A 23970-nucleotide genomic window follows, 5' to 3' on the forward strand; every position below is an offset into this window, starting at 1 on the left:
GGAACCTAAGAGATGCTAAATCCATGCTTGCTAAATGATCAAACAAATGTTTGGTTATTGTCACAATTAGAGATAAAATATACTAAGTGACTGGCACATAGTAGGTGCTTAATAAATGACATGGATGAGTTTTCAGTGCAATTGATATTATAATTAGACATTTTATCTTGTTTCCTCATACTTGATTCATGGAGGGAAATGGGGTGAATTTGGGACAGCCATGATTTGAACTGTCCAAGTCAAGAAAAAAATGTGGTGTGATAAACTACTGGCTTGAACAACTAGAATCATGATACACTTTTCAAAGGCTTAAGAAATGAAAAACCCACGATTTAAAACAAAGGGAAAAAGTACAAGTAAAAGTTTTTTGTGTTTTTTTTTGTCAATGTTGTTAGTTCCTCAGAACTCATGCCCCAAACAGTGCATCTTCTTAAAAGACATGTGGTGGATAACTCCTTTACCCAAGTCCTCACGCTGACATCCTCTGCGCCTCCTCCCCCTCACTTCTTGGGGCTTATTTTATCTGTCCCTTCAATATCAGCCAGCCCAAATATTATCCTGTCAGATATTTCTGGGGCCTGTACTTGAAGAGACATTTCTTTTTTTTAATGTCAAAATAAACCATCTGCTTGTACAACTGTTTCTAATTACTTTCCTGCCTAAACTCTCCACTTGAGGGCTTTGGCACCAGCACCCCGCCCAGAGCGGTGCTGCTGCCCAAATCTTCACAGGCGGCTCATCAACGCACTTGCAGCTCCCGGCAGAGCCCGGGATCTGCGCGCCTGAGTGTCGGTGTGTCCGTCTGCCCTGCCTTCTGCCGGTGGCACCCCGCCCTCCTGCAGCCCCCCACCCCCCACCCCACCCCCGCGGTGAGCCCCTCCTTGCAGAAGCACAGCTCGCCTCCGCCGCCCCGGAGCTCAGCATGCGTCCCGCGGGCTTCAGGAACTTCTTGCTGCTGGCGTGCTCCCTCCTCTTCGCGGGGCTGTCAGCTGTTCCTCAAAACTTCTCGCCATCTCTGAGGTAAGTTTGGTTTGTTATTCAAGACAGACTTGCCCTGCTTTGTGCGGCAGGGCTCAAGCCTGCAGGATGGCTGCCCTAAGGAAGTTGGACACAGGATGAATGTTTTCAACCTGCTCCCCTTCCTTTCCTTATATATCTATGCTGCGCGTGGCTCCTCTTCTGTTCTTGTTGCTTGTACTTTGGACAAAAGAACCACCGAATAAATAAATAATTTCCTCCTCCGCCAATGCATATCTGGAGGAATTTCTGCCATGAGTTGAAGGTAGTTCTCTCTGTGTGTATCTATGTGTTACATTTTGTATTACATTTGTAAGAGACTTGGAGGCACATTGCAAAGCTAAACCTTTAAAAAGTATACTTTATAAGCACTGCTTAATGCAGCTTTAGAAAGCTTTGTGTCTTATGCCATCATAACCTGTATAACCCTTTCTATATATTCATTTCTTCCTTTTCATAAAATAACTGCCCTGGCCATCAGGTAGTAATGGGGCTTTTCAAAAATAACTGAAAAGGCAGCTAAGTGTCATGCTTTGGATTGATCTGTATTTAATCTTCATGTGCATGTAAGATTCGGGTACACAGTTCCCAGGGGCGGGGCTGGATCACCTCTATCCAACCGGGAGATGGCCCGATGCCTAGGTGGGCAGGTCATTTCGGGTCAAGGTCATTTCTCAGGCGATAGCTTATGGGCGGTGCCCCTTACCGGGGATGCCAGGGCACTTCTAGAGGAAGCTGGGCCCCCAGAGCAATGCGGGGCCTCGTGGGGTTCTGTCTGCATCTGGGTGGGCTCGGAGCAGCAGGAGCAGTGTCTGTGCTTGACCAGGGCCCTGCTGTGGTTTGTCGCCCATGCAGAAGCGGGCCAGGCGCCACGTGCAGGCTGTCCCGGGCCGAGTCCGAGCGCCGCTGCAGGGCGCCCGGGCAGCCCCCAGGGGGCGCTCTGTGCCACGGCCGGGGCCGGTGCGACTGCGGGGTCTGCATCTGTCACGTGAGCGAGCCGGGCGTGTACTTCGGGCCCCTGTGTGAATGCCAGGAATGGGTGTGCGAGACCTACGACGGGAAGACCTGCGCAGGTAAGGGAGGGCGCCGTCTCCTCTCGCTGACTCACCGGCACGCGCGGGGGCCAGGAAACCCTCCTTCTGGGGTTGCTGCCTCTCCCCACAAGGGGAAAGGGCGGAGAAGTGTAGGTACTGACCTCCGCTCACAGCCCCCCAGGAAGTTACTGCCATCCCAAATGTATCCTTTTGTTAGTCAGTTCTGGAATTATGCATGATAATACTTTCCTCCACCCTAGAGTTCAAACTTCAGTGGAAATAGTATTTACAAAACTCATTCACTTACTTATCTCACTTGTCTCTATTTTAGTTTCTTGTTACAGACAAAACCTCCCAACTTCCTCACAAATGGAGTTATTTTGCTGGGTTCCACACTAACGTCAATCATAATCTTTGCAGAACATAAGCCTGAGTTTTATTTGTACTAAGGCAATACAGGGAAATACCATTTTCCTAAATTCCAGGGTGGGGCAGGCAGTGTCTTTGAACCCTGATTGGCCCTCTCATACTTAGGATATAGTTCACAGATATAAGTGCATATCAGGAACTGTGACAAGAAAAACATAAGTCGTCCATATTTACTTAGAAGCAACTGCTTTTGTATTGTTTTAGCTGCTTGAAATTTTTAGCTGCAATGAAACTTGTTATTTTGTAAGGGTGGAGTGAAAATAAGTTCACTGCCTTGCACGTTTTTAAAAAACATATTTTTATTGATTTCAGAGAGGAAGAGCGAGGAAGAGATAGAAACATCAATGATGAGAGAGAATCATAGATCGACTGCCTCCTGCACTCCCCACACTGGGGATCGAGCCTGCAACCCTGGCACGTGCCCTGACCAGGAATTGAACTGTGACCTCCTGGTTCATAGGTCAATGCCCAACTACTGAGCCATACGGGCTGGGCACCTTGCACATTTTTAAGTGATTTGGGCCCTGATTTTGGAAAGGGTCAAGGTATTTCTTTAGAGAGAACACCCCACCCTCTACCAGTTTCCCCTAAATATGCCATTTACTTAATGCCAAGAACCTCAATTAGGTCATTGTGAATGACACAGGCACTCCATTAGTATAAGGACAACACAGCGCATTCCAACCAGGGTTTGGCATATTTGTAGGGGGGAAAAAATCACAACTTATTTACCCACAATATGTCTAAGAATAGAGTCCAACGCTAACATACAGAGTTCAAAAATATGTTTATAGCAAAATGCTTTTTTCTTGACATCTGGGCCCAGGAGAGCATAGAGGGAATGCTTAATATGCAGGCTGCTTGGCAGTGGGAAAAATAGTCATATAAGTAATTCAGATGGGCACAGGTGCTTCTATGTGATTTGTTTACCCTAGGAAGGCTGTAGCTCAACCCTTTAAAAATAGTGAATGCCACAGCTTGTTATTTTAACTTCATCACTCCCATAAGCTTCAATACTTAGCTTTGGAATGAAAGCTAAGTATTGTCTAATATTTCATTCCAAATTCAACTTCTACCCCGCTTTTCTGGATCTTATTGCCTCTGGCAAGGCCTCCTCAATATCATGAGTTCTGAATACACTTTCTAAAGGGCATTTTTCTGTTGTTCTTTCATTGGAAAAGAAGAAGTAAGATGGGGTCTTCAACCAGTGAACTAGTCGTCAGATCAGCAGCTAAAATCAGAAGCTTCTCTGGTTCCTGTCTTTAAAATTCTGCAGACGGAACGCTGCGGTATACAGTGTTCTTGTTTATCTTCCATGGGAAGCGATTCGTTGTTTAACCATGACATCTTAGTCACTGCGTTCCTTCCTCCCTGGTATCAAATGCAGTACTGAGTCACCCATGGCTTTGCGTGTGTGTCCTTCCCTGTAGAAGCCAGTCTATGTCTCTTCATTTCAAGGTTGAATGAAGTAACTGTTCATTTTCCATTGGCATCACTCTGACGGATGCCCTTTGAGGCCTGTGCTACAGGGCGTGGTGCAGAATCAGCCCCTGCAAATGCTCTGACTCTCTTTGCCTGATCCAACGAGGAAATCCTTACATACAGACCACCGGACTGCCTTGCCAGCTTGCCCACTTGTTCTTTGCTTTAAATTTAGCTTCTCAATTTCATCTTCAATTGTTCCCCCTAGCTGGTTTGCTCAGTGGATAGAGCATCGGCCTGTGGACTGAAGGGTCCCAGGTTCGATTCCGGTCAAGGGCACATGCCTGGGTTGTGGGCTCAATCTCCAGTAGGGGACGTGTGGGAGGCAGCCAATCAGTGATCTCTCTCATTATTGATGTTTCTATCTCTCTCTCCCTCTCCCTTCCTCTCTGAAGTCAATAAAAATATATTAGAAAAGTAAAGAAGTAGTTCCAATATTATAGCTAGTAACATTGAAAGATAGCAGGTTGTCTTTTTTTTAAATATATTTTATGCATGGCCGTAATAATATTATGTTTTACACATATACACATATTAATATGTAGTGAGCACTGACTTTGCGCAAAACACTGTTCTATGTGGTTTACATATGGTAAACCTCACAATAATTATGTAATATAAGTACTGCTCTTATCCCATTTTACAGACAATGAAATCAAGTTTAAGTAACTGCTCAAGTTCACATAGCTGATTTAAATCCTGGAAAATTTCCTCCAGAGGACAAAGTGTGAACCACTCTAAGATATACTACCAGAGCAGAATTTTATTTTCTTCACAGAGGTTGAAGAGGTCTCTGGAAGCTACTCTATTTCCAAAAAGTACTTACAGGGGCTTATCCTAGAGGTGAAGGCCCAAGTGCCCATCCTATATAATAAAACCCTAATATGCAAATTGACCAAACAGCAGAATGACTGGCAGAACGACAGGTTTCTATGATGCACACTGACCACCAGGGGGCAGACACTCAACACAGGAGCTGCCCCCTGGTGGTACTTCCACAGGGGGAGCACCGCTCAGCCAGAAGCCGGGCTCACAGTTGGTGAGCGCAGCGGTGGCGGCGGGAGCCTCTCCCATCTCTGTGGCAGCGCTAAGGAGCAGTGAGCCAAGCAGTAAGGTGCAGCGAGCAGGCAAGCAGTAAGGAGCAAGGGGTCCCTGACTGTGAGAGGGTGCAGGCCAGGCTGAGGGAACCCCTACCCCAGTGCACAAATTTCGTGCACCTGGCCTCTAGTAAAATGTAAAAGACAACCTGCTGCCCTAGCTGGTTTGGCTCAATGGATAGATAGATAGATGGACGGATGGATGGATGGATGGATGGATGGATGGATGGATGGGTGGATGGATGAATAGATGGATAGATAAGATAGATAGATAGATAGATAGATAGATAGATAGATAGATGATGAGAGAGAGAAAGAGAGAGAGATGGGGATAGATAGATAGATAGATAGATGATGAGAGAGAGAGAGAGATGGGGATAGATAGATAGATAGATAGATAGAAGATGAGAGAGAGAGAGAGAGAGAGAGAGAGAGAGAGAGAGAAATGGCTTGGCTTTGTATTTGTTGGGCATTTGACTCAGTGAAGGCAATTTAGTTTTCTTAGTGTAGTCTGGTCCTGTTGTTATTGATCCAGAACTCAAAAGGTCAAGCAAGGATAGCTATTTTGGCCCAGCCTCACAGCAGCTGTATGAGATACACCATGCCCTTTTAAAGTTAGGTCCGTTGGGATTCTAATGCTGTGAATCATAAGAAACATAGTTATTTTAGTTTGCGCTGATTGAAAGTGATCGCATTTACAAGATCACAAGTGGTCTATTTCTTCCAGTATTCACTTGTTCCTGGCCCATGCATCTTCCTTGGAATTCAATAGCATGAAGCCTGGCCCAATGATTGGTCATGCGGGTGTTATATTCTAATAAGGAGTAACCTAATTTTGGTGAAGTATGTCTTGGAGAATAGTAAAATGTTTGGTTACATAAAAAAACACCTTTCAGTTAATATTTCAAGGCATCCCTGGAAACCCCCAACAGCTATGATTACACTTAAATAAAATAATTGGTTTCTTAAAAGATATTTGCTAATCACTTTTAATATAAGCAGGTCTACAGTTGTATATTAAACAGTTTATTCTTATATTAGTTTTTAATTATTTTCCATACTAACAAATGTAAATCTACTTCTGCCATACCCCCTGTAAATGTATGTGTGTGTTATATATATATATATATCACTTAAAAGAGTTTCAGTTTTGCCCAGCTGGCACGTCTCAGTGATTGAGCATCGACCTATGAACCAGGAGGTCATGGTTCAATTCCCAGTCAGGGCACATACCTGGATTATGGGCTTGATGCAGGAGGCAGCTGATCAATGATTCTCTCTCATCATAGATATTTCTCTCTATCTCTCTCCCTTCTCTGAAATCAATAAGAATATATTTCAAAAAAAGAATATATATTTTTAAAAAAGAGTTTCAGTTTTAATAACTGGGAAGAGCTAACTGAATTTAGCAAACACTTATGACATGCTGTATATCTCTGTTTGCTATTGAAGGGGGGCAGAAAGTTGAGGAGAGCTTCCCATTGAGTAAGGAGGTCAAGAGAAATACCAAATACCTATAATTCGACGCAGAATATAATTTCTACAAATTTTTTTGAGGATTCCTTCAAGGCAGAAATTAAATGTTGTGTTATTGTGGTTAGACATTCTGGAGAATGTGGTAGCACATCCATCTTTAAGTTTAGGAAGGTTTTTAGTCCAAAAGGTGGACCGTGGGAATTCTGAGTGAAGAAAAGTTCAAGCAAAGGCGTAGAGGAAGAAAAGTATATGGGTGTGTTTGGAAATAGTGAGGGATTCTAGGTTTGGCTTGGCTGGATCCAGGACTGTGGGAAAAGTAGAAGATATATTGAGAGTTATAGATGGATATATTGTGGAGGACTTTGAACATGGACGTGAAGTTTGTGCTCAGGTAAACAACATACAGGAGCCATGAAGTGGATAAACATGGGAACTGTGGTTAGCGCTTGAACTCATGGCAGGTATTGTGGCGCCTGAGGGCACAGCAAATTGGGGTAGACACTAGAGGGGAGGAACTCTGCTTAGATGCCACTTATATTATAGTCCAACTGAGAGAGAATAAGGTTTGAATTGTGATGAATTTAAACACTTTGAAACCTGCTCCTTAACACCCTCTCCAGTAAAGGAATCTGTTGCACAGGCAGACTCGGATTGCCTCCTTTCATGTGTGGGCATTTTCATCGTGGTCCTAACATCTCCTGTAGTTTCTATTTATTTAATTTTTACTTCTCATCCAAGGATATGGTTTGTTGTTTGTTTGTTTTGTTTTTGAGTGAGAGGATAATACAGAGAGAGAGAAGTACCAATTTAAGAGAGAAACATTGGTTGGTTGCCTTCCATATGGGCCCCGACTGGGGATCGAACCTGCACACGTTTTGGTGTATGGGATGACACTCCAATCAACTGAGCCACCGGTCCAGGGCTCCTGTATTTTGGAGAACGCATTCAGGAGTCCCCCTCTACTAGCTCACTCACCCACTCTGTGCAGTCCTCTTGTTCGAGCCCTACCCTCCCTAGGTTCATCCAGTTTGGATAAGTGTATCTTGTCTTACGCCCAGTGACACATAAAACTAAAGGTTTCCAAGCTCAGGAAAGTGCCAGACCTGCACACCACTTTCTCTCAACTGCACTGCTTTATGTGCACACCACTCTGCAGCTCCACCACAGAGACCAAAATACATTGTCTTTGAGCTAGGCCATTCCCACACTTTGATAATCTAAAAAGCATATTTATCATATGATGGTACTTAGGTCAAATAGTGTCAATAGTGACAAGTTCAGCAATTATTTTTTTTAATAAAATTGCCCCAGAAAGAAAGAGGAACATATAGGAATAAAATTATTAATGTTACAAGTTTTAAATTTGCAAAGCATAGACCTCCTTCATAGGGTTCTCAAAATTCAATATATTTTGAGACATGATGTAAAAGTGACATCCCATGTCTCTTGAAATCATAACGTCCCCTCCCAAAACAAACAAACAAAAACTAAACTGCTCAGCTCTCTGGGCCTCAGACACAGATGTTAAATCTGACCAGTGACTCATGATGCTCAGGGTTTGGAGGTGGGCAATCAATGCCATAGAAACAGAGATCCCAGATATAGCCCTTTGTCTGAAGAATTTCCTGTCTGAGGAGTTATGACGTAAGACAAGACATTTCCCTAAGTTCTATCTCCTGGTTCATGGGTCGATGCTCAACCACTGAGCAGCACAGGCCAGACCCTTCCCCCTTCCTAAAGCTAAGTATGGACGTGGAATAAAATCCTGGCCAAAAAGAAGTAAGCAGACGGAGCGGACTTGCAGAGGTATTTGTTTTGCCCATGTACCTTTCTCCACCTGGAGTTCCAGCAGTCCTTTGAATCAAGAGATGAATAAGGTGACCACCGGTGAGGCTGGCTCAGCACACAAAATAGGAATCTGGCTTTGCGGGACTGGGAGCTGCCATACCAGTCCCAGACAGCTTGGCTCTGGACTACTTTTGCACATAAGAATAATAAAACTTTTATCTTGTTTGCCCCTGTCATTTTGGGGTTTCTGTCATTAGCAGCTAAGGGTAAACCTATTTGAAGCAATGGTTCTATTCAAGAAGTTCAAAACTATTAAAATAAAGCAAGAGTAGAGTATGCATAGTGATTGAGAGCTTGAGTTCCTGAGAACAATAGGGCTGGGCTTCCTTCACACCAGTTCACCTGATATTTAGACTTCAGCGGTTTGGATAAACTCCACAAGACTCCGTTTGTTCTTCTCTACAGTGGGGTCTAATTAACACCCTGGGGAGGCTTATTGTAAAGTTTAAATGCTAAATGAAGCACTTAATAAAACAACTGACACATAATCATCATTCTAAATAGTAGCAATTATGACTGTGTTGTTATTAAACCTAGAATCTCTAAGAGGATTATTCTAAGAAAGAAGGGAAAACATCTATGCTTTAAATGTACTATAAGTAACTAAGTGAACCGTGATGAGCGTATATTCCCTGAACCTCTTTTTAAAGTTTTATTTGTGTTGATTTTAGAGAGGGAGGAAGGGAGGAGAGAGAGAAACATTGATGGCTGCCTTCTGCATGCCCCCTACTGGGGATGGAGCCTGAAACCTGGGCCTGTGCCCTGACCAGGAATTGAACGGTGACTTATGATGCCCAGGGTAACGCTTAATCAACTGGGCCGCATCAGCCAGGGCCCTGTACCTCTTAATATGCTCGATATAATCTAATTTTTTGCTTAGCAGTTTTTAGAAGGTTACTATTTCTAGGAAATTGTGGTGTAATATTTAAAAATCTGGTTTACCAGAAATTAAATGACTATAGAAAATATAAAAAATTATTTATGTATTTAAATGCTTAAATTTTTAAAATTTATCAGTATATTTTAAAAATATTAAAATACAATGCATGTTTGCTACAAAAAGTCAAACAATATATATGTGGGTAAATAAAAATTAATACAGTGGAGATGAATTTTGTGTACAGAACAGGTTCTACATCAGCACATTTGAAGTTTTGTGGTTTGTTTTTTTAATGTGTTTTTATTGGTGTTTTTAGAGAAAGGAAGGGAGAGGAAGAGAGAGAGGGAAATATCAATGTGAGAGGAACATTTCCAAGTGCTTCCTATAGGCAGGGATTAAACCTGCAAACTGGGTATGTGCCCTGACCAGAAATTGAATGGGCGACCTTTTGGTACATGGGGCAATGTACAACCAACTGAGCCATACAAGCCAAGGTTAGACATTTGAAATTTAAATAATGCCCTGACAAATATCTAAAGAAGGCTCTGTGTTTGAGTTCATTACACTGTCTCCAGCACAGGAAATACTAGGAAATAAGTGTTTACTCCATGACTGGAAGGCCATTTTGGTTTGGGGCTGGGTATTAGGTAAGTATCAGGTGGATTGTTCTTTTGGGGCCCCTCAGCCTGGTGAGATGCTCAAAGTAGGAGATATACACCAAGAACCTCAGTCCACAGAGGTAACATCCCTTTCACACTCCCATTTCACACCCACTTGGGGCCTCTGCTCACCAAATGGAATGGCAGAATCTCTACACAGTTAAAATTATTATTTCACCTCCCTTTATTGCCAAATATATATGTTAAATGCCTAAGCTCATATGATTGAATTCAGGTAAATTAGATATGTATGTGTGGGACTCCCCTTTAGTCTACCTCTTAATCATAACCTTTGGAATCAATCAACATTAAATTTAGGGTGTATACTTTCATATTTCCCATAGTTATATAAATATTAGAGGCCGGTGCACGAATTCATGCACCAGTGGGGTCCCTCGGCCTGGCCTGCAGGATTGGGCTAAAACCGGCTCTCCGACATCCCCCGAGGGGTCCTGGATTGTGAGAGGGTGAAGGCCAGGCCAAGGGACCCCACCGGGGCACAATCGGGGCTGGGGAAGTTCACAGGAGTTTGGCCAGCTGGGGAGGGACCACAGGAGGGTTCCAGGACATGTCCGGCCCATCTTGCTCAGTCCCGATTGGTCAGACCCCAGCAGCAAGCTAACCTACCATTCCGAGCATCTGTCTCCTGGTAGTCAGTGCACATCATAGAGAGCGGTTGAGTGGCCTTAGCATATCATTAGCACATTATGCTTTGATTGGTTGAACAGATGACGGGGCGACCAAATATTTAGCATATTAGGCTTTTATTATATAGGATAAGATGTGTGTTAAACACACACACATATACACACATACACACAGCTATGTTCCTCTCTTTCTTGCTTTTTCCTTTAAGAATATATCATGGCCTTCATTCTCGTTTAATGATATGTATAATTAGGAATTTTAATAGGCATACAATGTTCTATAGTATGAATGTATTACTTTGTTAAACTGAGTATTACTGAACATTCTGGTTGTTTCTGGTTTTTGTTATTTTTTTAATATATATATATATAGACTTTAAAAAGTATTTTTGAATGCCAATTTAACATTGTACAGATACACACATACAGTTCTGGCTCTTGCACCTACATGTAGACATTTCTATCAGAGGAAGCTGGGTTCGAAGGCACAAGGGAGGAAGAAAGGGAGCCACCAGCCAATAGATGTGTTAATAAAAGTGTCTTCAAACATTGCTGATCTCAGCAAAGGGAAACTTCAGATGAGGTGAACTGGGATATCTGAAGCTTTTTTCTTTAGGAAAATTTAGATTCCAAGCCTGGTGTGGGATTCAAGGTCAAGAGTTCCATCTGAGAAGGGGAGAAGTGTAGTATTGTTGGTGCCGAGAGTACCAGAGGGATTTTCCATGGCATTTTCAGGCCTCTACACAGGTAAATTCTCAAGATATTTTCCATTAACTCTTAAATTGATAAGGATAGAGAGCTGCAAGAAGGTTTCAAATCTCATTTTCTTTGGAAAAGAATGCTTTGTCTTTTCAAAGATCATATTTCCTGGCAAATAAGAAACTATATTTCGTAATAGAACTCATTCTTCTGTCTGCTCTAAATAATCTTAGTTAAGCCTGGGTAGAAGAATGACGGCTTTATAAAGGGGCAAAAAAATAAGACCTTTTATAAAGATGCTCACTGGTTTGACCTTGTGTCACCCCAGGCATAACTTGTGAGGTAAGATAATTTTCTATGCCAAAACACCTATCATCCTAATTATACATAGACTAGTTCAAATGCGTAATTGTTCCAAGTGGATAGTTACGCACTCTGTTTTCCTGTTTTATTATTGTATCCACGTACTTCCTAGGGAATGGCAAGCTAAAAATGTTTTTTAAAAAAGGACAATGAGTTTTGGTATTGCTTAAAAACTCATGGCAAGGCATTAACTGTAAATTTGTGAGTCAGTTGGGGTGGTAAGGAGCAAAATTAGAAAGTCAGAACATGGTGCCGGGAGCCGGTCCATCCTTGCTGTTTCAAGGGACCTGGCATATATGGCATACTGTTCTTAATATGTTTGCTCACCTTCTTGGCACTATGTGTTTTAACCAAGGTCACCTCTCTGAGAAAGGTTGTTTCCCCAGGTAGGGATTTTCCCCTGAAGTTAGGGAGGGAATAAAACCCCTCAACTAAGTGCCAGGCGGGTAATTAATCACTTTAACTACGAACAATCATGCTTAAGCTACATAATCTTTACTCCCTGGAATGGAGATAAGAAACTCCCTAACCTTTGGAATAGAGATTGATAGGATTGGAATCAACTGGTATAAATACAGATGTAACAAGACAACAGGACACAGAACCTACACAGAACCTAGAGACAGAAGAACTTCGCTGGAGAGAACATGGCAAAAGATCCTGGACAGAAACTGGAGACAGAACCTAGAGACAGAACCTAGCGAGAGAACATGGCAAAAGATCCTGGACAGAAACTGGCCACAGAACCTAGAGACAGAACCTAGCGAGAGAACCTGGCTGAAGAACCTAGAGACAGAACCTGGCTACAGGACCTGGATAGAACATGGCAAGAGAACCTGACTAGAACCTGGTGACTGAACCTGGCTGGAGAACCTGGACAGAACCTGGCTGGAGAACCTAGTGAGGGAACATGGCTACAGAACCTGGCAGGAGAACCTGGATAACCTGGCTGGAGAACCTAGCAAGAGAACATGGACACAGAACCTGGCTGGAGATCCTAACCAGAACTTCGCTGGAGATCCAGACCAGAACTTGGCTGGAAATCCCGGCTAGAGATCCTGGCTAGGCTGCTGATCAACTGAACGCTGTCTCCGTGTCATTCCTTCTTCGCCGACTCCGTTCACACCTTTGGGGACCCCTGGACCTGCTGGGGTTGGACCCCAGCAACATGGTAACTATATTTCCCAATTGGTCACTACTGCTCTTTCCAAACTATCATTTTCTGCTGTGCAAAATAGTTAAACAAAACTAGTTATTTTTTCTAAACAAAGTGACTTGGCCATTTAAGTATTTTCCTCTTCAAAACACAAAAGACAAATTACAGACTTTTGTTTCTTGTTTTCTTAGTCAACACCATTAGTTATATAAACTTCAAGAGCAACTTGACATGTAAATAATTCATTTGTTTTAAGAAATAAATTGTTTGATCTATTAGTTATGTACTGGATAGACTTCTCTCAATTGCTGCTTGAATGGATTTTAACCTTAAAATTAATGCTGCATAAGCAATGGATACAGACAACAGGGGGTGAGGGTGAGGGCAGTACTGGGGGGATGAAGGGACAATGGAGGGATAAGGACACATTTATAGTACCTTAATCAATAAAGGAAAATTAATTAATTAATTAACTAATTAATTAATGCTGCATTAGTAATGCAAAAGAATAATGGGAAAACATCTACTTATATTTGAATATTTTTGTACATATGACTTCATTCAATTCTTATATATCTTTTAAGAGATAGTCAAAATTATTATTCTCCAACTATCATACTATGTAATTGAGAAGAAATCATTAGATGGTTGCTCTTCAAGCACATTAAAGTTGTTCTGAAACCACATACTTAGGTAAATATTTTCATAAATTTGAAGTTCTAAAATGATAACATAAGTTTAGAAACGTCATTTTTACATTTAAAAATATATATTCTGTTGACATTTTTTTTTCATGGAAAAGCAGATTTGGACCCTCATTTCTGTCTTATGTCAGAGAAGTACACATTGAAGCTCAAATAGTGAGCAGAACTCCTTATTCATTTACATCAAAAGAAATTCAGGTAACAAAAATCACTTAAATTACTTGTCATACCAACAAAGAGCATTTTTCTTAGCTATAATTGAAATTCTTAGAGTGATTGCATTTAGCACCAACTATTATCCAAATAAGGATTCTCTGGAGTCAGCAATGGGAGAAATTCTTTCATAATCTTTGGTTTTCTTTGTCTATAAAAGTGAAAGAAAAGCTAGATAGGAGAGTTGAGTGTATACATTTGTTATTTCATGGATATTAACTAGTGTTATTTTGTGTATTACATATTTGGCTATCATGAATAGATAACATTAGATATTATCTTTTGCACTTATGAAATCAAACTATTTGTAATATGAAATCTAAAAATTCCAATACATAAGAATTTTAATATGTATATCCTCTTTGAGAACAAAGAGATTCAAATGAACAGAAATGCATGGGGAGGGAAGAAAGGTGTCTATAGAAAACTGAACAATCTTGATTGGATCATCATGAATGAGAGTTTACTTTGTATTTTGAAAATGAGTGTGTCAATCTTTGGGTTGTGACATGAAGGCTTCTGGGGACATCCTACAAATGTCACTCATCAATCTGCTTGGGATTCCTGAGATTCTACTGCTTCCAAATATCATTCCTGCTATTTTGTCAGGTGTGGGATTCTAAGACTCATGAGTGCAATGCCCTGATCTGTTACTAATATAGTCTTTATTGAATTTAGTCATCTTTCCTTTGAGAAAGCTAAGTGAGCAGGTTTGGATAGGATGGAAGTGCAGAGGCAGAGCGCTCTAAATAGTGCTTGGGAATTGGAAAGAAAAACGGACTGTTCTAGCTCCACTAAAATTACTTATGCTGTGACTTTGAGCAAGTCACTTGACTTCTCTGAGCCTCAGTTATTAAATTCAGCAAAAATTTATTAAATATCTCCAAAATATGTCTAGAGTAGGACAGGGCATTGGTAGCTGGGGGACCAGAACCATCAGAAAGAAGCAGGAGCTGAATCCAGTGAAACTGCAGGTTTAAGGAAGGGGTGGAAAGACTTCCCTTGCCTGCAGGTGATCACTAAGGAGAAAATCCCTGTTACCTTCAGCTCACCTTGAAAGCTCTACTATTTTTGAGAATTTTCAGAACTTTAATTTCCATCAATTATTATTTAATGAGTTCTCAATGTGTGCCTGGTATTGTAATATAGGCATTAATATTGTATAGAGTAGATGTGGTGTTTAATTCCAACTATCTGCACAATCTATTGGAGTATAATAAAATAATATTTATGTGCATATTAAAATTTGTCCCCTGAGTGTGAAGGTATCAAAAATTACAGTATTTGCTACTCTTTCCATAGACAAGTTAACTAGTCAACCCAGCATGAGTTTGAAGAACAATTAGTAAATAATAAGTATGGGGTATTTGGAGGAGAATAGCAAGGTCTAGAAAAATATTCCTTGGAATATAGTTAAAAGTTGTTTAATTATAATAATGTATCCCATATTGTTATTATGAAATTGAAACATGGTAATGATGATACAGTTAACATTTATTTAGGATTTGCTGTACGCTTCTTGTGCGGTGTTAAATTCTCACAGTCAGCCTATTGGTTAGGTCATCTTGCCATTCTAAAGATAAAGACCTGAGCCTGAGCCTGAGCCTGAGAAAGATTAATGGAACACTTATGATCACATTTTGTTTGACATCAAAAGCCATGCAGTCACTCCTATATTTAGCACAGTGCCCCAAAATATTTGAATTCCTTTCCTGCAATTTTGAGTTAGCATATGCAGTATTAATACACAATAATTAAATGTGTGCGCTTTTCCAAATGTGGAAGTGCAAGAGGCAGGTTAGTGAGACTAATTCAAAGGGAAGAATTCTGTGGTTCAAAAATTGACTCTGCCCATTATGAACTATATGATCTTGGGAAGTTAATAAACTTTCTTGTGCCTCTGTTTCCTCATCTCTGTGTTATTGTGAGAATAAAGACTCAGGAAAATCCCTGTATAACAAAAATAACCTTACTTTTGTTATAGATTTTATTAGGCTATTTCCATATAAGTACAATTCTGTACTCCTCAAAGGCAGGCATGAATTTTATCTAATACTCTCTCTTAGGGCTTTATTGTTATTGATATAAGAATACTCCATTACAAACCAGCCCAAAATTCGGTGGCTTATCGAAAAGAACCAGAACTAATAGTTATGTGTTATTCTTGGGTGTGCAGTTCAGCTACAACTCCGCTGGGCTCAGGTCTGGTCCACATTATCCTTATGCTCTTCAGGGTAGGCTTATATCATGACAGTTCACAGTAACACTGGAAGGTGAGAGGAAATACTGGCTACTTCTAAGGCTTTGTGTAACTGTACTTCATAACCACATACCATTAGGCCAAAGGAGCCACATGGCCAACTCCGGTATCTATGCTGTGCCTTCTCCTGTGCTCTGCAAGATGGCGTGGCAGGAGGGAGCCAAGTTGCTGACAGCAATAATTCTGTCAACCACAGGATTTAACATAGGCTTCAAATATGGTGGCTTCTCAGAGAAATTATTTGATTGATGTGATTGTGAATATCTGACTGACACTTAAATTTATTTTGGAGGTAAGTCTGTTTTGTTTTTAAATGTACCTAAATTAATTACATAGAAAATTATATGGCATCCTGAGGATCTTTATGAGGGGCCAAGAAAACTAAATAGCAAAAATATATCTAGAGCTAAAATACAATGAGGGAATTTATCTCAATCTCATGAAAATGAATCCCTTAAATATAGACTTAATGTCCTAAGGGTCAAAGGAGAAGTGTTCATTTCCACTATACTTAAATTTACTCAATATGTGATTTTATGGCATTGTCCACCTGATCTTTGTATAAATGTGTGTGCCAAATTTCATAAAACTGGTTTGGTCGAAACCAAACTATTGATATATGTCAATGAGAAAGGTTCAATAATTTCTGTTTTCATATGAACATTCAGTAAGCCATTATCTACCATTAGTTAAATTATTCCCTTTAATTTTCACATATTTTCTACCTAAAAAGAATATTTCATGGTAATTATTGATGTATAAGGATTTATTCAAGCCCTTTTATCTGTTGTTTTCTGGTAACTCTGTGCCTCAATTGGTTCTTTTCCTTTATGCTTCTTCTGATGGTAATTAAAAAAAAAATATTTTATGGCTCTGGCCCATGTGGGTCAGTTGATTAGAGCATCATTTTGTACACCAAAAGTTGGCAGGTTTGATTCCTGGTCAAGGCACATACCCAGGTTGCAGGTTCAATCCCTAATCCAGAAGAGGCGGCCCATCTATGTTTCTCATATCAATGTTTCCCTCTGTCTCAAAAAAAAAAAATCAATAAACATTTTTAAAAGAATGTTTTAGGTAGCATATGTTTGATTCCTTCAATAAGTTATTTTTGAAATTTCTTTTATCTTCTGTGAACCTTTAGAAAGCATAGGAATTAGTCAACATATTTCATATTATTTAGATTTCTCTTTTTCAAATTAAAAAAACACTAGAATTTAATTTACTTAAGAATAAAGGAGAATGTAAGGAGTTTTAAATTGCGTGAGCTGTCAACAAAATCATTGGTTGGCTAGCCAACCAGTGTAAACTAATTGATAACACTGTTAGGTAGTTAATTAACTGAATGCAGAATGTATTTCCTCTTTCTAATGAGGGACTGTAGGTCCTTTAGGGACTAATTTTTTTCATAATGTTTGATTAGTTTTAAAATTTAAAATACTTAGTTTTATTGGAAGCTCAAAAAACTATAAATATTTTTGACAAAAATATGTGTGTAATTGTTAGAAAGGTTGTATAAATTAGTCACCATCTTTAAGAGTTGAAACTCTGAAAATGGACTGTTTTCTTATATATGAATAGCCAAGGACTTATATACAAATATAAAATAAGAGATGTACATATTTGTGTTGTATGTGTACAATTTTATGTCACTTGTTTGTTCAAGCACCATGTATTTATTAAGCAACTGCTGTGGCTCAGACCCTGCATTGGCAGCTGTAGGGGTTATAAATATTAAAATATATGATTATTTTCCTTGGGAAATGTAGTAGTAGGTTTAAATTATAGTATTCTGAATTATTAAAGAGGTACAAAGTGCCTCACACATGGGGAGTTTGAGCTGTTTTGAAGATGAGTAAGATATTGACTAGTGGATGTGAGAGTACTGACATTCTAGTTAGGGGGCAAAAATAAGCAAAATTTGAAGGTAAAACACAATGGGCAGTAGATTTGCTTGCTTATGTCAAAGGATTTTTTCTGAGAGGTTATCCGAAAGAAGCCTTCAGGGATAGGTAGGAACAGCTCATAGAAAACCTTTCAGTGCAAAAAAATGACTGGACAGTCCTTGGCAGGCAATGGTGAGCAGGTAATTTCCTTTTCCAGACAGAAGTTTCAGGGACATTGATTTTAGGATAAGTGGAAAGAGGAAAGTCTTTAAATGGAGGGAACAGTGAGAAAGTTATTTTAGTAGCCAAGAGTGAGCACTAATAATGTGAATGATGTCGTTGTCCATAGAAGGAAAAGGGAAAGAATGATGTTAACTACATCATTATATGATGCACATGACAGAGGTAGGAAATCGTACTGGGGAGGTGGCGGCAAGATTTAATTGGTAAATGTAAACTATTATGGTCATACTGGTTTTCAAAGAGTCTGAATCCTACCACCTCCCACCCCCTCCCCAGAGTCCTGGGCCTATTTATCACTAGAAATTAAAGGGTTAAATCTCTGCATATGTAAAGAACTCTTGCCCTGCTCTGGGGCTAAGTACTGGTATCTTTCCTCATTCAAATATCTCCTACCTGAGAGATTGGAGGAAGCTATATCGGGGTTAGAAATAGGAAGTTGAGAGGGCAGTGTTTTTGAGAGCAAAGGGGTGAGGAGCAATTGTTCATAATACAGCCCTCTGAAGGTGGCAAGTGGTGGCCGAAAACTACATGAATTCCCAAAGATTGCCCATTTATCACATAATGAGCATGTCCTAGGACAGTGATGGCGAACCTATGACACGCGTGTCAGAGGTGACACTCGAACACATTTTTTTGGTTGATTTTTCTTTGTTAAATGGCATTTAAATATATAAAATAAATATCAAAAATATAAGTCTTTGCTTTACTATGGTTGCAAATATCAAAAAATTTCTATATGTGACACGGCACCAGAGTTAAGTTAGGGTTTTTCAAAGTTCTGACACGCCTAGCTCAAGAGGTTCGCCATCACTGTCCTAGGAGCTGAGAAAATTTTAAGAAGTTAATGACCCCTGATCTCAACTCATTTTCTCACAAATATTACATCTAGATAAGTTGTTAGTTATTTAAATACCGACTTTTATTTGTGGATGTCTAGGACACTTTGACTCTTTAGATACAGGTAATCATTTTTTTTTTTTTAGGAATTTGAAAGGTGAATGAGAAGTGAAATTATACATTGTATGGTAAGCAAACAGTAGTTACAACTCTTGAGTATAGTGTTATTTTTACTGTACTCAAAATAAAATAGTAACTGTCTTAATTATATTCATTATGTAAAAATAGCTTCAATTTTAAGTCAGCAATGAAATTCCTTATGGAAATATCAGAAACTTACAACATTTTCTATGGAAAAAAAATCTAGGTATTAGTTTTTTTGTGTATACCTCCAATATTTCATTACAAGATGCTATGAAATTTAATTTTGGTATATCATGAAGTATGAAAAACCCTATATATATACTATGAAATCTATCTATTCTGTGTAATAATTTCCTCATGACTTCCCTTCCTATACTTTTAAATGTATAAGCACTAAATAAGATGGAGTAATTCATGCTTATTTGGGAGGTAGGTGTCTTTCAGATACTTAGGTATATTGGGTAGGACACTTTTGGGGGTCCAAGTAATAGAAAACCCAACCCGAACATGTGAAAGACAAAAAAATCACTGTTTATTGGCCCACTTAATTGAAATAGGCCAGTGATTTCCAAAATGTGGTTCTTGAGCCAGCATCAATTGGGGACTTGTTAGAAATGCAAATTCTGAGGCCCCAACCCAGATTTACTGAACCAGAAAGTCTGACTGTGAGGCTCAGCCGTCTGCTTTAATAAACCCTCTGGGTTGTTCTGATGCATAGTACTTTCAACAATAAAGATAAATTTAAAATTTTTTGAGCATTAGTGGTCTAGGACTAAATCTTGCTTTAGGTACAACTCAGTTTAGGGCTCAAAGGATTCCACCAGGATATGAATGTGGGCTCTGCTACCCCTGGGATAGTCCCATTTCCAGGTTTCACATGGTGGCCAGTGACACTGTAGATACCTGATAACTCAGCACCCTGCTCAATGGACAAGAGAAATTATTTCACCTCAAGTTGAGTGTTTAATATCAGACACAAATCTGGATCTACATAGGGAAATGAAGAGAACTAGAAATGATCACTACAGTGGGTCAGTATATACAATATATTTTACTTGTATTCACATCTCTTTTAGACAGAGCGAGAAGTATGTAACTGTGAAGAGGGCCAAAGTCAGGGATGAGATATTGGGGAAAAACAGATTAGGTTAGTGGGATAACAAAGACTATTTGAGAAGCAGGGAGAAATGGTAAATAATGCAAATATGCAACATTGGTTTCACATTTTAATAGACTTGCAGCTTTCAAATTTCATAAGCTATTTAAATGTCATGTTTAATATTATAAAATAATGATAATTTTAATTATTCATGCTAATTGCTATTCTCTATGGCTATATTACTATTCATTTATTCAATCAATGCATGTTTATTTAGCACTGTAAGGGACATAGGCACACCCAGTATTCCATATTCCACTTAGGTTAGTTTTACACATAAAACATGACTATACTAGATTTTTTTTAATGCTTTCTAAATTGCATCAGTCAAATGGCAAAAAAAATCTAAAAATATGTAAAGAACTACCTAAATATATTCTTAAGGTCAGTGTTTTATAATAAAACTAGAGGCCCGGTGCACAAAAATTTGTGCACTCGGGGTTGGGAGAGGAGGTCCCTCAGCCTGGCCTGTGCCCTCTCACAGTCTGGGACCCATCAGGAGATAATGACCTGCTGGCTTAGGCCTGCTCCCGGGTGACAGAGGGCAGGCCCAATCCCTAGGTGCAGCCCCTGGTCGGGCTCAGAGCAGGGCCAATTGGGGAGTTGGGGCACCGCCCCCTGTCATGCACAGAGCAGGGCGGATTGGGAGGTTGCGATGCCACCCTCAGTCACGCTCAGGGTAGGGCCGATTGGGGGGTTGGGGCACCGCCCCCTGTCACACTCAAGGCAGGGTCCATAGGGAGGTTGCAGCGCCACTCCTGTCATGCACAGAGCAAGGCCCATCAGGGGCGTTGGGGCTCTGTACCCTGTCACACACAGAGCAGGGCCGATCAGAGAGTTGGGGCTCTGCATCCTGTCACACTGATCCCAGTGCTGGGAGGCCTCGCTGCTCTGCTGATCCCAGGGCCAGGACGCCTCTTGGCTCCCCTGATCCCTGGCCTAGAGGCCTCTCGGCTGCTGATAACCATGGCCTGTAGGCCTCTCGGCTCCGCCGATAACTGGGGCCTGGAGGCCTCTCGGCTCCGCTGATCTCTAGCCAGGAGGACTCTCGGCTGCTGATAACCTGGCTGGGAGGCCTCTCGGCTCTGCTGATCGTGGGTCCGGGAGGCCTCTGGGCTCCGCTGATCACCTGGGCTGGGAGGCCTCTCGGATCCGCTGATCACTGGGGCCGGGAGGCCTCTCGGATCCACTGATCGCAGGGCCGGGAGGCCTCTCGGCTTGGATGATAACCGGGGCTGGGGGGCCTCTAGGCTCTGCTGATCGCGGGGCTGGGCCGACTCTGGCCTCCGCTGATCTCGGGCCGGGAGGCCTCTCTGCCCTGCTGCTTCAGGGCTGTTTGGCTTCGCTCTGCTTGGAGCCTGAGTATGCAAATTAACCGCCACCTTTTAGCTTCTATAATTGAAACATTGTATCTTTTGGAGTTGTTGCTTCAGGAGCTCAGCGCCCCGCAGCTGCGGGGATCCTTGACTTTCTCCATCGCTGGGGCAACCAAGCCTCCTATTCTCAGCTGCCTGGCTGCCAGCCGCCATCTTGGCTGACAGTTAATTTGCATATCTCACTGATTAGCCAATGAAAAAGGTATCGGTCGTACGCCAATTACCATTTTTCTCTTTTATTAGTATAGGATTTTCTTTATAATATGTCTTTCTAAACCTTGAATTTGTTTTATTACTGTCAAGTACTCCCAGTGTTTTTAATAACCTACCTTATATTTTGTTACTATATCTGTATTGGGTAAAAATGCCCAGGTTTATCATATATTTGAGCACATTAAATATTACAAGAGAAACGTACACGTATGGCTCTAAGGCAGGTGTTGTAATCCTGTCAAATCACTCAAGCTAATTTCGAGCCATGTCAGGTCAGTTGCGGGGAGATGTTTAAGCAGCAGCAGAAGTCATATGGAGCCTGTTGATAACAGCTTGTCCTGTACAGTGACCCAAAATAATACCAAGCCTGCCATATTACCAACCCTCTTGTTCAAATAGGAGGCCCGTGTTGGAGGTTTATAACACCAATAAAAGAAGAAAATTAGGATGATTTTAAAATATGGTTGCAATTATTGAAAATTTGCCACTGAAAATATAAATAAAATTGGCAATTCTATATAATAAAAGCCTAATATGCAAATCAACCAAACGGTGAAACGACCATTGGAATGACTGGTCGCTATGATGCCACTGACTACCAGGGGGAAGATGCTCAATGCAAGAGCTGCCTCCAGCCCACAGGCCCCAGGCCAGCCAAGGTGGGGGCCCCCTGATTGTCCTGCCAATCGCCCCACAGATTGGCCCTGATTGCCACCCAGGCCTAGGGACCCTACCCATGCACAAATTTCATGCACCCGGTCTCTAGTTGTAATTATATTTGCAAAAACATTCTTTTAAAATAAATATTGTATGTTTAGCTAAATTACTTCAGTTCTGTTTTACAAGCTTGGGTGATCATAGGAATTAATTGTGTTTTTCTGTCATCAGTTTCCTAAGCCCCTATTCTGGAGAAGTGCATTTCATAAGTGTGCCTATTTAACCTGCATCCCAGGTAACTGAATGCTCAGACATAGTATGTTGGCAAATCTCTGGCCTAAAGTAAGGAATTTGTATACTTTTCAAGTAAATGAATATGGGGAGCTCATATAAATATATCCAACCTTAGCTAATAAATTTCATTTCCTTTACATAGTGTTCCCCTCAATATTTCCAGTATCCCAACTGGCACCAAACATAGGGAACACTATGTAAAGTATGTGATTTTCTAACCACTAAGCTGTATACCTGAAACCAATATAAATTTAAAATTGAAAGAAAAAAAATTGCATATCTTTAGAGTTCATTTAGATCAGAAAGAGGGGTCAACCTTCCTGGCTTAAATAACGCCTAGGAAGATAGATGAAGGGTTAATAGGTCTATGTTCAGTGTGAAATTGGCATAGAAGGAGTGCTGCATACAGCGATGCAGAAAGATTGAGGTCAAGGAAGTGGTGATACTAGAAATACTGGGGTTCTGAGGAGAAGATCAAGTGGGTCGAAGTTGGTCATGAAAGAGGGGGTAAAGAGGAGGAGATTGATGGGGGCCCTAGTAAATGGAGATATTGATATTTCCAAAAGGATGTTTAGATTATACATGCCAAACCTTTCAAACCAAAGAGCCAGTGCCCTTGCATTGCCATTTTGGGGGAGTGTACAGTCCAAATGAGGCTGTTGTCAAATGAGTCATTGCTGTCTGTATTAGAAGGCATGGTCTTTCCAGAGCAATCTGCTCATTCTTTATTGTCATTGTAAAGGGAGTTTAGTTTCTAGCTTGACATATACATTCAACTGAGTCTATATACTTGCCTTAAAAAAGTAGATGGCATTCCACAAAGAGCCGGGTTCATTCCTTTACTTGTAAGTAGGTTAAGGACATATGCCTGCTTAGTTTTCCCATGTTCATTGTGAAATAGGGATGCCTTCAGGAACTGACACTGCAGGAGATTCAAGGTCACAGAGTTTGTAACCAGAAATATTTAAACTGACTCCTAATTCTCCCCGGTGAGAGCTGTGTCAGAATGTAAAAACTACTGAACCTGCCAGAGAAGTTTCCTAGTCTATAAACTGAAAACTAGGACATTTTAATAAAGGTGCTATTTGCCCAGCCTATGCCATGTGTGCCTAGGCACTGTGCCAGGTATCCTATATATCACTCATAGTATTCCCACTACAACTTTTTGAGATCAGCATTATTGTGTTCTGACAATAGCTA

General features: G+C 40.7%; 1 protein-coding gene across 1 annotated transcript in view; it reads left to right on the forward strand.

Annotated features, from left to right (window-relative positions):
- The first annotated feature begins 715 nt into the window (after window positions 1-715).
- ITGBL1 (integrin subunit beta like 1) overlaps window positions 716-23970 on the forward strand; it is a 211323-nt gene continuing 188068 nt past the window's right edge. Inside the window, exons 1-2 of the mRNA XM_059685058.1 lie at window positions 716-1020; window positions 1873-2090. Coding sequence (XP_059541041.1) covers window positions 923-1020; window positions 1873-2090 — 316 coding nt within the window. The 5' untranslated portion in view covers window positions 716-922. The remainder of the gene's footprint in view (window positions 1021-1872; window positions 2091-23970) is intronic.

Source organism: Myotis daubentonii, chromosome 2 (assembly GCF_963259705.1).
Source record: "Myotis daubentonii chromosome 2, mMyoDau2.1, whole genome shotgun sequence".
NCBI classification, from domain to species: Eukaryota; Metazoa; Chordata; class Mammalia; order Chiroptera; family Vespertilionidae; genus Myotis; species Myotis daubentonii.